This window comes from Saccopteryx bilineata, chromosome 3 (genome assembly GCF_036850765.1).
Source record: "Saccopteryx bilineata isolate mSacBil1 chromosome 3, mSacBil1_pri_phased_curated, whole genome shotgun sequence".
Lineage (NCBI taxonomy): Eukaryota > Metazoa > Chordata > Mammalia > Chiroptera > Emballonuridae > Saccopteryx > Saccopteryx bilineata.
In genome coordinates, this window is record NC_089492.1 from 214,415,091 (window position 1) to 214,429,508 (window position 14,418).

The 14,418-nt window shown below is 36.5% G+C and overlaps 1 protein-coding gene across 2 annotated transcripts in view; it reads left to right on the forward strand.

Annotated features, from left to right (window-relative positions):
• SYDE2 (synapse defective Rho GTPase homolog 2) overlaps positions 1-14,418 on the forward strand; it is a 46,846-nt gene that overhangs the window by 4,223 nt on the left and 28,205 nt on the right. For both annotated transcript variants that reach the window (XM_066268763.1, XM_066268764.1), the window contains exon 2: positions 7,806-8,498. In XM_066268763.1, the coding sequence (XP_066124860.1) occupies positions 7,806-8,498 (693 nt within the window). The remainder of the gene's footprint in view (positions 1-7,805; positions 8,499-14,418) is intronic.

Genomic DNA, 14,418 nt, shown 5'->3' on the forward strand with positions numbered 1-14,418 from the left:
CTTTCTTCCTGTCCCGCAGCCAAAGCTCCATTGGAGCAAAGGCTGGCCCTGGGTGCTGAGGTTGGCTCCATGGCCTCATCCTCCTGCGGCAACAGAGAAATGCCCCAGATGGGCAGAGCATCGCCCCCTGGTGGGCATGCCAGATGAATCCTGGTTGAGTGCATGCAGAAGTCTGTCTGACTGCCTCCCTGCTTCAACTTTGGAAAAATACCAACCTCCCCCCCCCAAACAAAACAAACTCAAGTCTTTATGACTCTAAAATTCCTATTTATATAAGGTCAAAGAGACTCTATAAAGTTCTTTAGAGGTTTGATTCAACTCTATTAAATTCCTTGAACTGAGCTGGATTGAATTTCAAGGTTTATAAGGGTAAGTAACATCCTCAAAGGAAGAATTCCAAATAGGTTTTTTTCTTGTAAATTTTATTTTACTATTTTTAGAGAGAGATGGAGGGAAAGAGAGAGAGAGACAGTCTGTATGTGCTCTGACTGGAAATGGAACCAGCAACCTCTGCATATTGGGATGATATGATGCTCCCAACCCAGCCATCTGGCCAGGGCTAGAATAGGTTTTCAGGTATTTTTTAATCAATTGCTATCTCCATTTTAAACTTTTACTTTTAAATGTTTACTTGGTTCAAATTGATGTTTACTTGGATTTTACTTTTAAATCATGTTTTCTAAAAAGTTGATTGGGCAGTCCAGATGAATCAGTACATTCTTGGTTGTAGAATGATGTTAAAAAGCCTAAAAAGTTGCCTGACCAGGTGGTGGTGCAGTGGATAGTGTCGGACTGGGATGCAGAGGACCCAGGTTCGAGACCCCGAGGTCGCCAGCTTGAGCGCGGGCTCATCTGGTTTGAGCAAAGCTCAGTAGCTTGGACCCAGGGTCACTGGCTCAAGCAAGGGGTTACTCGGTCAGCTGTAGCCCCACGGTCAAGGCACATATGAGAAAGCAATCAATGAACAACTAAGGTGTCACAACGTGCAATGAAAAACTAATGATTGATGCTTCTCATCTCTCCGTTCCTGTCTGTCTGTCCCCGTCTATCCCTCTCTCTGACTGTCTCTGTAAAAAAAAAAAAAAAAAAAAAAAGCCTAAAAAGTTTACATACATTTTTCTATACAGTATTATTTATAAGCATATTTTCTTTCAAAATACAGTTATACTTAGAATTTATAACAGAATAACTATATACTGGGATAGAGATACCTAATCCATGTAGGTGTTTTGGAAATTTTTGAGAGCATATAACAAATAGTTGCCAAAATGAACTCAATTTTGATTTCTGTCTAAGAATCACAAAAACTTTCAGTAGTACAATAATGCCAATGATTTGATGCAGTTGGGGATGTAGTATTCACAGATTGGCCAATTTGTTCTTAATTGAGATGATTATTTAAGAAATCTAAAGTCATTACACATAGAAAATATTGTCAAGTTTCTGCAAGCCTTAAGATTACAAGGGAATTTTAACCTATTTGCCAACTATACTTCATTATACGTCTTTATAAATAAGTTTTAATTAGCATATAGTACTCAGAGATAAATTTAAAAGCTCCAGGTTGAGCTATTTTGTCCTTTTACTGCTTTAAAAAATAGTTGTTCTTTGATTCTATTTTTCTTGCTCTGTGATTTGTGAAAGAAAGAATTTAGATCATGTAACTTGTTAATATTTTGTCTATAATCTTTAGACAGTTATTTAAAAATAGTATTAATTAGCAGGTACATTATATCTTAAAGTGAAGTTGACACTTTTAATACAAATTCCTATTTATTTTTTCTCTTTTCTCACCTAATTTCTTCTTCTTTTTAAAAAAAATATTTTATTTATTGATTTTAGAGAGAGAAAGGGAGGGGATGGAGTGGGAAGCATCAACTCATAGTTGCTTCTTGTATGTGCCTTGACTGAGCAAGCCTAGGGTTTCGAACCAGTGATCTCAGCATCCCATGTCTATGCTTTATCTATTGCGCCAACCCTGGTCAAGCCTCATTTCTTAATTGTTATGAGATACATTATCTTTATGCATTTTTCCAACAAATTCTTTTATGCATCTGCCCTTTGAGATTAGTAGCTATAGGCTATAATTTTTTACTTTTATTTTTAAAGCCCTCTGAGAATTTCTTCCTTTGTGGAGAAGCAAGTCCAGTTTTTTGGTTTGTGTGTGTGTGTATTTTGGAGGAAGAGAGCCGTAGAACCAGTGCAGTTGCAGGAAAACTCTGAGAATTACAAATTCAGCAGAAAGTCTTCTGTTGATTTGAAAGTCCTACATTTCTAAGTAGTGTGTATGTTTTGAGACTCACTAAGGGTATTTTCTAGACATTTGCCACTCAGTGTGTGTATTTACTTCACAGTTATAGAGCAGTGCTGTTCAAGTTTAGTGTGCATATGAATTTCCTGAATATCTTGTTGAAATGCACATTGAATATGTTTGGGGCGGGGCCTGAGAAATCTGAATGTTAATAAACTCCCAATAAGGAGTCTGCTGTTTGGTAGTCATTTTAAGTAGTCAAGTTCTAGAATTCTCAGTCCCCACAATCACCTGTCTTAATACAATTTGTTAAACTTTTGAAAAACCATTATACTTTATTTTAATACTTGATTCTAACACCATTAGAGAAGCACTTGAGCTCTTTGTTTTGTTTTTCTTTTTCTTTATTTTAAAGATTTTGTTTAGTCATTTTAAAGAGTGGGGAGAGAGAGAGAGAGAGAGTGAGAGAGAGAGAGAGAGAGAAAGAGAGAGAGAGAAGGGGGTAGCAGGAAGCATCAACTCTCATATATGTGCCTTGACCAGGCAAGCCAGGGTTTGGAACCAGTGACCTCAGCATTCCAGGTCGAGGCTTTTTCCTCTGTGCTACCACAGGTCAGGTTCTTTGTTTTATTATTTTAAGTTGTTGTTGTTGTTTTTTTAATCTATTGATTGATTTTTTTAGAGATAGAGACAAGACAGACAGACAGAAACATTGATCTGTTCCTGTATGTGCCCTGACTGCGGATCAAACTTACCTTTGTGTATGAGGATGACAGGGTGATGCTCTAACCAGCTGAGCTATCTGACCAGGGCACACTTGAGCTCTTTCTGCTTTAGTTTTTTATATATGAATTTGTTCTTATTACTTATATATTACAGGTTTACGCAGTTCCCTCCTTATTGGTCTGATCTGGTGCCAATAAAAGTGAGAATTTGGAATCTGCAAGCCATTTAGTATGGTGGTAAACAGAATAGAGCAGGGGTCGGGAACCTTTTTGGCTAAGAGAGCCATGAACACCACATATTTTACAATGTAATTCCGTGAGAGCCATACAATGACCCGTGTACGTTAGGCAATATCCAATAAAATTTTGTTGTTGTCCTGGAGGACAGCTGTGATTGGCTCCAGCCACCCACAACCATGAACATGAGCAGTAGGGAATGAATGGATTGTAATACATGAGAGTGTTTTATATTTTTAATGTTATTATTATTTTTATTAAAGATTTGTTTGCGAGCCAGATGCAGCCATCAAAAGAGCCACATCTGGCTTGTGAGCCATAGGTTCCTGACCCCTGGAATAGAGGTTCTGGGTTTCTGATCAGTTCCACCACTTACCAGGCTTGTGATCATGGACAAGTTCCTCAACCCTGTATAGCCTCCATCCTCAGGTTTCTGTGAGGATGAAAAAAAGATAATCCATTTGGTGCCATGCCTGGTGTTTAGCTGTTATCAAGAGAAAGGCAAACAGGCTTTGTGAGAATACTGCCTTGCCCCAGATCATTGGAATTCTGGATGGAGAGTGAAATAGAGGAGTACTGCCTTGTAGAGAGTTGGGAATTGAGCTAGAGTATACCTCTTTAGAGGCAGTTATTTATTCTACTCATCTTTTCTTTTGTGCTTTTTTCTTGCTCCTTCCCATTACTTTTGTGGAACTGAAAACAGTCTCGATGTTTTCTTCTTTATTTTCCTGTCCCAAAAGCTAACACACGGCTTTTTTATCTTCAGGGTTTTTACTGCTAGTCACAAGGGAGGAAAAAGAAAAGATGGAAAAAGCACTTCTGTCCTTTTCATTGTACTCCTCTTACCATTTAAATTTATCTGGAGATTATATGTATATACCTAAGGTTAAGGCTTAAGTTTATTCTAGTAATTTCTTCTGGGCTGCTAGGCTTAACTCTGTAAGCAGGGCTGCTTGTATTTATTTAAATGTGAATACAGTGTTCATGAGAGTACTTTTACTTAGGTTTTTTAAAGAGAAATAAGCAAAAGCAACACTTTTTTCTGTAGTAGAAATTTAGAAATGATGAAAGTGTATCTGTAGATATTGTACATTTTCAATGAGGGTTGAAATAATTTCTCAGAAAGTTTGCTGATGATTTTGAGCTGGGGCACTAGTTAAATGTTCAGTAATAGTGAGCCATCTAGATTTATTATGAAATAAAAGTTGAGAACACAAAATTGGCTTGAGTAGTTCACCACTGCGTAAATATTTTTCTGAGTTAAAAATTTTAATTTCCTCTCTGGATTTTCTTATAGGTATTTAAAGTAAAATGATTTTAAATAGAATCAATCATAATGTGTAGTTGCAAGAGAATAAAAATTTTTTTACCTTATAACTTTGCACATTTATTTTTATACTTTTTACTTGTGCTTTATATTTTTTAACTTTTGCTTTTTATATATATATATATATATACAGTACATATATAAAATCTGAAGCTAATGGTAAGTTTTCGTCAATATGTTTAACATTAATTTTAGCATAAAAGGGGAATAACATTTTAATAACAATAAATTTGGCCTTTATTAGAAATTATAGTAATGTACCTATTTATCTAAATTTAAACTCCATCATCACATATTTTGAAACATTCAGCAATAGCAATGAAACTATTTGGTTTCAAGTTTTTGAAGTTTGTAGTTTCATGAAAAATAATGTGTATCCTGGTGTAATTATTCCTTTTAATGTTACACATTCATTAAATGCTTATATCAATAAAAGAATTAAATTTGCTTAAATATGGCATGGTAGTACCTTTATTTTTCTGATTGTAGTTCCTTGGAATGTAGTAGTACAAGTAGCAGTATGTTTATAGTGTATGTCAGAAACTCCAGTAGCACTCAAAATAATATGTCAAACTGTAAAAATTTTGCATGCTTTAAGAGACATCTAAGAGAATGGTAAAATAAGATGTGACTCGTTGCCATTATGAGAGTTGTAAAATTTTACACTTTGTGCTTCAAATTCATAATTGTGTCAAAAATACATGTCAGGTCTTGTGAAGGTCTGAAATGGTATTAAATAATATGGGATTTGGGTTTAAATGTGAAATAGGTCTAGATTTTAGTGTACTCAGCAAAATGTGGGAAAAACCCAGAAGCTCCAGTGATTCTTGTGTATTTGTTGATATTCAGTTCTGAGTTTTAAGTATAAAGGAAGCAGAACTAAAGAAAGACCTTTGAATCTTTAGGTTTTTGTTAATTAACCCACGTCAATTCAAGATTTTTTTAAAATTATTTTTATTTATTTTATTTTATTTTTTTACAGAGACAGAGAGAGAGTCAGAGTGAGGGATAGACAGGGACAGACAGACAGGAACAGAGAGATGAGAAGCATCAATCATTAGTTTTTCATTGTGCATTGTGACACCTTAGTTGTTCATTGATTGCTTTTTCATATGTGCCTTGACCGTGGGCCTTCAGCAGACCGAGTAACCCCTTGCTTGAGCCAGCAACCTTGGGTCCAAGCTGGTGAATTTTTGCTCAAAGCAGATGAGCTTGTGCTCAAGCTGGCGACCTTGGGGTCTTGAACCTGGGTCTTCCGCGTCCCAGTCTGACACTCTATCCACTGCGCCACCGCCTGGTCAGGCCAATTCAAGATTTCTATTGAATAACTGTTATATGTTTGCATATTAAATTCTGGAAGATGGAGATGGTGGGCATCCCTTCATAGTAGCCCATGTGTCCTTTGAAATGAGGAGAGTTTGAGTGCTGCTTCTTCCGTTTTCCAATTAGGTGATCTTGGGCAAGTTAATTGACTTTTTGAGTAGTACTATATAGTTTTCTAACATTATCTCACTTAATCCCTATTGGCAGCCACCACCCTAGAAGGTTAGCTGGGTTGATATTATCACCATATTCAGAGAGGGTGACCTACTTCCCTACTGTTGGTGGGTAGTATGGTATCAGGAAGACTGGGCATGGATTGTAGGGTTAGACAGGCTTATATTTGCATTCTATGGCTAGGCTAGCACCTTGACCATATTCCTCATATTTTTTGAGACTCATGAAAATAATCATACCTGTCTCGTAGGATTGTTGTGAAGGTTGGGTGAGGTTAAGAGCTTTTATTATTTCTTTATCTCTGATACCGGGCATAGAATAGGCACACAATAGGTGTGTAGAGTAAATAAATGTCTGGCATAGTAGGCACTCATGGGACCTTTCTTCCCTTCTGATTCCTAGTCTGTTCATGCCTCTGGAACTAATTGAACTTGAAACCCAATTTGTTTCAGGTTTAAAAATATTTTATTTCTTTGCTTGTTTATTAATTTTAATCTGCTTGGTTGGATAATGTTTATAATCAAAAGAAAACAAATTTACATTTTAAAAATATTTTTTTTCAGTAGAAGGGAGATTACTGAAAGCCTTGATTACACACAAAATAACTTTTAGGTTGTTACTAAGCTTCATATAGTTTTGTGTGTTTTTATCCGTCTCTGTTATTAGACTATTATACTTGCTGTACTGCTAAAATGAATCAACCATCTACACACTTAGATTAGCATAAGACCATGATTCCTTAATTTACAAACCTGGCATGCTCTTGAATTTTTAGAAATGTGGTTTTGTTTTAATTCTTTGTGTGCAGTGAATTTGTATCAGGATAGCTATATACACTGCTCACAAAAATTAGGGGATATTTTATAGCTTCATACTCATTTTTAAATATCCCTAATTTTTTTGAGCTGTACATTTGGCTTATTGACAATCACTGAAGCTTAGTTTATACAACTCTTCGGAAGTGCAAATTTTTTTCTTCTTTATATGGAATTAATGTTCTATATACAATTCTGGAGTCTTATATTAACATGTACCTATATTTAAGTATTTGATGTCCCCCACTGGACAATTAATTCCTTAAGGACAGGGATTTTTCTGTTTATTCCTTTGGCTTAAGTTTGTGCCTGGCCAATAAGGATAGCTGTGTTGTGTTACTGTTAGACAGTTTTTTGGTTCTAATCTGGGGCCTTCTTAATTTTGCTTTAGACATTTATAAGTTAAATAATGCATAAGATGTTACTGCATTATCTGGTTAGGAAACAAATGTTGAAATTTTAATAATCAGTAAGGCATTTAATAATGAGTAAGGCTCACTCATGTTGAAAGATTTATTCAGACTTAGTCTTTGAAAAGGTAGGAATATTACTTGTGTTTTCTAAAGACTTCTGGTCTGTGTAATAAGTTGAAAATTATTCATATATTAAGGGCATACTGTGTACAAAGCATTCTATATAAGCTTTTTACAGAGTATGTTTTGCTTAGGGTAAGGCTTTGTTAGTCCTGTCACATTTATAAAGGCAGCCTAAGAATTCATCTATCCTTTTTTTCTTAGAATTCTTTTCACTTATACTTACAGTTTGATTTCTAAATAATAGAAATAATTTTTAGGTAGAAAATCCAAACTTTTTATTGTTCAGTATCAGTCTCTGAGTGTGATTATCATTATGTTTTTTTCCTTTTATCTTAAAAAAAAAAAAAAACCTTTTTAAGAGATATGTGTTTTTTGGTATATCAGACATTATATTCTCTTTTTTTTTCTTTAAAATAGATTTATTTGAAAATGTTTATGGGTCTAAAATGAAGAGAGAAGAACATGATGATTTGAAGGATAATATTGGATTCAGAGGCCATAAGCCATTTAACAGTATCACTGTATCAAAGAAACGCAATTGGCTGTATCAGAGTTCCCCGAGATCTTTTAATTTGGAAGAAAATAAGAAATGCCAAGATATAAGCCATTTATCCGTCTCACCTACTTCTCTACCTAAACATCAGCTGCCACAACCTCTCCTCAAATCATCAGAAGAATATTGTACGTATGTGGTGTGTAATGCAACAGAATCTTCGTTATCAAAAAACTGTTCTTTGGGCTTTAACGAGGAGAATGATGCAGATGATGAAGGGGAAATATGGTACAACCCCATTCCTGAGGAGGATGACTTTGGTATATCAAATGCTTTGAGTTTGGGCCAGGCAAACTCTGCTGTTCTGAAATTTCCTGCTCTTAGCTTGAGAGTATTATCCAATAGTGACCTACCGAAAGCAGAGCGGCATCCTCAAGACCTGCTCTGCTCTTCTGAACACACAGGCAATGTTCAGACCACAGAGTCAAATGAAGTGAAGCCTCTAGATGCTACCCATTCTACAGAGTCTGTGCAGCAGTACAAACAAAGGCTTGGACACAGGACACAAGACACTACAATGGTGGATGACAGTCTCATATTAAAATCTCCTTTTGCAGGTAAAGACGACCATATATCTGCCTTTTATTCTCCCATTTTTCAATTTTTTGGTGGTAGCTAAAACTAAATATAGATGTTTATGTAGCTATATACTTTTACTTCAAGGGAATGTATTTTCATGAAAATGAAACAAAATCATGTATATACATGGAGATTGATGAGTTTTATTACAGACTTGATCTTTTGAGATAGTAATTATTTTTCTCTTAGTTGAAAGCATGGCATGATGGGAAGTAGAAGAGGAAGATTTTTTTTGTTTAAAGAAAATAATTGAAATTTGATATGTGTTGGATTGAACCATATGATATTGCTGATATTCAGTGATTTTTGAATTGCAAAAAAAGTATTTCGTAGAGCTTAATCTAATGGTTTTATTCTTCCTTGATTGTCTTTGATTTTTGGATGTGCTTCTTTTCCTTTTTTTTTTTTTTTAATTTAGTGAGAAAAGGAGAGGCAGAGACAAACTCCTGCATGTGCCCTGACCAGGATTCACTCGGCAAGCCCGCTAGGGAGCGATGCTCTGCCCATCTGGGGCCCTTGCTCTGTTTCTACAGGAGCCATTTTGTAGCACCTGAGGTAGAGGCCATGAAGCCATCCTCATCCTTAGCACCTGGGGCCAACTTGCTCTAATAGAGCCATGGCTGCAAGAGGGAAAGAGAAGAGAGAGAGAGAAAGAGAGATAGAGAGAGAGAGAGAGAAAAGTGAGAGGGAGAGGGGTGGAGAAGCAGATGGGTGTTTCTCTTGTGTGCCCTGACCCAGAATCGAACCTTGGACATCCACATGCTGGGCTGATGCTCTGCCACTCAGCCTGCCAGGGCCTGATGTGCTTCTTTTCAAATTTAGTTAATAGATACACCACCCAGGAAACAGAGCATAAGGCATGTTTAGTTGCAAATATCAAATATTGACAAGAAAGCAATTCTGTTTTATATCATCATTTTAATTTGTAAATTTTCAAATGGTACTGAGTATTCAAAGATGTGGCATGTAACAGATGCTGTCAATACCATGTCCATATCCCTTGGGTTTTATTTCTTATTTAAATAGGGGCAGCCTATTTCCAACCAGGAGTGTCTGCATATCTGCTAGAGGCTCTCTGCAGGGCAGCCTGGGAGCTTCAACCGGTGCTGACAGGAGTTGGAGTAGGACTACCCCAGTGCCCTTCTTCTGTGGGTGGGATAACTTTACATGCTTCCCAGAGCCATGCATCCCATAGTGATTGCAGGCTTCATAATTCACCTTGACTTTTCCCTTGAATTTTTTCACTTCCTTGCTGATGTTTCTGTATAAGTTATATTGTTTAGAGAAAAATCAAGTTACAAAATAGTGTATACTATCTGATTCCAATTTTGCAAAAAATACTAAAAAAAAAATCTATACTGACAACTTTAATTACCAAGTGTTGAAGTTGAAGGTAATTAAAAATTTTGGTGTTTGTGCATTTCTAATTGCCAACTGATTTTCCAGAGTAAGTTAGTGTTTCTTTTGTAATCTGGATGGAAAGAAGAAAAAATATCATATAAACTAGCAGTTTAGAATGCAGCTTGTCATCAGGTATAGGGAAGGCTTATAGGTGTGTGGCAAATAGTGATGGGTGTGGAATGGGGCAGAAAAGGCAAGAGGGCATTAGAATAAGAGCAAAGTTAGAAAGCTAGTGTCACCTGATCAGTGGTGGCACAGTGAACAGAGCGTGGGCCTGGGACACTGAGGTCCCGGCTTGAGTGTGAACTTGAGTGATGGATCATTAATAAGATCCCAAGGTTGCTGGCTTGAGTAAGGGGTCACTCGCTCTGCTGTAGCCCCCCCTCAAGGCACATGTGAGAAAGCAATCAATGAATGACTAAGGTGCCGCAACGAAAAATTGATGCTTCTCATCTCTCTCCCTTCCTGTCTGTCTGTCCCTATCTGTCCCTCTCTCTGTCTCTGTCACAAAAAAAAGGAAAGAAAAAGAGAAAACTGGGATCTATAAAGTGTTACACACTTTAAGTTACTATCTTTAAACTTTAATTTTTTTCTATTTGTGACAAATTGTGAATTTGAAAAGACAGATGTTTAAAAAAAGTGCAGTGGCACTTTTATTCATTTATGTCTTTATTCTTACTGTATTTCTTCCCTTTAACATATTAATTATAATAAACACAAACCTAAATTGAGCAAAGGAAATATTTAGATAGTTTATTTATATGCCCTGTTTTTTTTGTTTTAGTTTGGTAAGAAAGGTTAGTTAAAGTGACCTATTTTCTTTAGCAATACTGCTAGAAAGCTGTTGAGAAATAGACAAAGAAAATGGTTGCATTTCAAAATAAATTTTGGCCTGACCAGGCGGTGGCGCAGTGGATAGAGCATCAGACTGGGATGTAGAGGACCCAGGTTTGAAACCCCGAGGTCGCCAGCTTGAGCGCGGGCTCATCTGGTTTGAGCAAGGGCTCACTCAGTCTGCTGTACAGCCACCCCATCAGGGCACATATGAGAAAGCAATCAATGAACAACTAAGGTAATGTTTCTCATCTCTCTCCCTTCCTGCCTGCCTGTCCCTGCCTATCCCCCTCTCTGTCTCTCCCTGTCACACACACAAAAAATTTTTTTTGATCAAGGAATAGGAAAGCTGAAGTATTTGTATATGAATGACAATTTTTAATTATTCTATCCCAATTATGACTTGCTTTATGCTTATTAATTTCCAGATGTATATATATGTGCAATCATAGTAGACTATTTTTGGCTTTTGTTATTTTCATTTTGTGCATGTTTAACATTATTGTTTCCTAACCATTATAGTATTTAATTGGGTTGATGTGCCCTCGTCTGTGTGACTGGTTCTCTAGTCTAATGGGTGTTAATAGATGGTTTCCATTACTTTTGCAGTGATTTTCATCATGGTCCCTTTTGCTTCATTAGGATTGATTACTGGTATCATTACTGGTTCTTTCTGGTTGGTAACTACTGTAGGTAATTCCTATATTAAAATTCCTTAAAGTTTACCAGTTTACAGGCAACTAACAACTGGTTGGTTGATTAAAGTGAGTTTCTGCTGTGTGCCAGTTACCGTTCTAGGCCCCGAAGGGATGTGCCAGTTTCACCTGATTCTAGCCTGGTTCATACATTTATATTTAAATATTTTCATTTTCTATTTTGCCCTTATTGCTGGTCTGTGATTTGATTAATATAATTGTAGTTTAGTTTTAAGGTACTATTGAATTTGATAATATTTCCACTTGTGGATTTTATAAAAACAAAGCATTTTTGTTTTAATAAATTTAGTCTCGTCTGCAACTGAAATTGCTAGCATATACAGCATTTTATTTTAATCATTAGTTAAGGACTTCAGTAGGAAATAGTTAATGCACGATTAAATATTTGTACTGTAAAAAAAGTCAGAAAGTTAGATGAACTCCTTTATAATTAAATAAAGCCTAGAGCAGTTTACTATATTGGGTAGCTTTTTTATGCTGTGACAGAATAGGCAGATTGTAGACTAAAGCAGGACTACAATTAACTATAGAATATTTTAGACCCGTAAACCAGCAGACTTGTACTACAATTTTATAGTACAAGGGGATGCTTTGTTTAGTTTATCAAACACTCCATTTCTTATTAGTTGCTTACCAGAAAACCCCAGCAGGCATCCTTAAAATAGCCCTTTCTCTCTAAAGAAACCTCTCTTTGTCAATAGGACACATCAAGAAGGGTGGAGGCAGAATTTATATTAATCCTTTAAAGAAATCTATTGATTTTTAAAATGAATACTTTTTTTCTCATTTCTAATATTAGTGTTACTAAAGGAGGTTCTGTAAGGAATGGTAAGATCAAGTATGAAAAGTTAATTTAAATTTTAAATAGGATAATACCTGATTATTTCTTTAATGAAACAAAGTTTATGTAATATTATATTTTAGAAGATATTTTCATTTTGCTTTATTTGTTTGAAAACTTACTAGCACCAGGTTCAAATTTAAAAATAAAATTGATTAGTTCATTTTTATTTTATTTTATTTTTTGTATTTTTCTGAAGTTGGAAATGGGGAGGCAGTCAGACTCCCGCATGTGCCCGACCGGGATCCACACGACATGCCCCCCAGGGGGCGATGCTCTGCCCATCTGGGGCGTTACTCTGCCGCAATCAGAGCCATTCTAGCACCTGAGGCAGAGGCCACAGAGCCATCCTCAGCACCCGGGCAAACTTTGCTCCAGTGGAGCCTTGACTGCAGGAGGGGAAGAGAGAGACAGAAAGGAAGGAGAGGGGGAGGGGTGGAGAGGCAGATGGGCGCTTCTCCTGTGTGCCCTGGCTGGGAATCGAACCCGGGACTCCCGCACGCCAGGCCGACGCTCTACCACTGAGCCAACCGGCCAGGGCGATTAGTTCATTTTTTAAAACTGGGATATTGCAAGTTTTAAGGTTAAATAGAATACTATAACTTCTTAATACTTTAGAAAAGTCTTTAAAAATCAATTTAATATATACAAGGTGGGGCAAAAATAGTTTTATAGTTGTTCATATGGAAAATAATACAATAATTAATAAATATAATAAGTTCTGTTTTGTGTATTCACTACTGTAAACCTACTTTTGCCCACCTTGTATATATGGACAAAAATATTTAGAAGAATGGGGGCTGTGAAAGTATAGTATTGAAGAACATAGGTTCTGAAGGCTTATGGCTAGGCTTTTTTTTTTTTTTTAAGATTTTATTGATTTTTCTGAGACAGGAGAGGGGAAGCAAGAAGTATCAACTCAAGAGTTGCTTCACTTGAGTTGTTCATTGCTTGCTTGTTGTATGTGCCTTGACGGGGCAGGGCCAGGGGTTTGAACCAGTAACCTCCGCATTCTAGGTTGGTACTCTATCCACTGTGCCACCACAGGCCAGGCTATGGCTAGGTTTGGATTCTGGTTCTGCCACTTACCAACTATGGTATCTTAGATAAATTTAACAGCTCTGTGCGTGAGGTTCCTTATGAGGAGAATGTGGTACTAGTGGTATCTTAACTCATAGGGTTATTATGAAAATTGAATGAGGGTCTGTGCATACTAAGTATTAAATTAATTTTTCATATTTTATCTAGCTCAAAATGTGTTGGCTGATGTTATTTTTAATAATAAATATTAATAATTTTATATTAAAATTTAATATTATTTTCATCAAAATATTTACAGTGGTTAATCACTTGGTAGTACAGTTTAGGCTATTATTACTTGTTCTTTTTTATATCTTTTTAAAACTTATTGTAAAACTGGAGAAATTTGATATTCAGAAAAATACAAAGCTATTTTTGTACAGGAAAAAATTTAAAAATATTTCAATGTTTTACTCTCTTTTATTTTTATTTTTTTATTTTTCTGAAGTTGGAAACGGGGAGGTAGTCAGACAGACTCCTGCATGCGCCCCACCGGGATCCACCGGCATGCCCACCAGGGGGCGATGCTCTGCCCATCCGGGGCGTCGCTCTGTTGCGACCAGAGACATTCTAGCACCTGAGGCAGAGGCCACAAAGCCATCCTCAGTGCCCGGGCAAACTTTGCTCCAATGGAGCCTTGGCTGCGGGAAGGGAAGAGAGAGACAAGGAGGAAGAAGGGGGGGGGTGGAAAAGCAGATGGGCGCTTCCCCTGTGTGCCCTGGCCGGGAATCGAACCTGGGACTCCTGCACACCAGGCCGATGCTCTACCACTGAGCTAACCAGCCAGGGCTCAGTGTTTTACTCTTTATGAAACTTATTAGAAAACTTGTTTATATTTCTATGTTGTCTGTTTAATATGTTGAAATTGCAAGGAAAGACCCTGACTGAGCTTTGAAGTTCTTGGGAATTATTGTATAGAAATAATACAGAAAAGAAAGTGTCCTTACAGTTTTGAATATTATTCAGTTAGATTTGATACTCAATATTCAGTTACTCTTGATTGATTAATTCTATATAATATTGCTG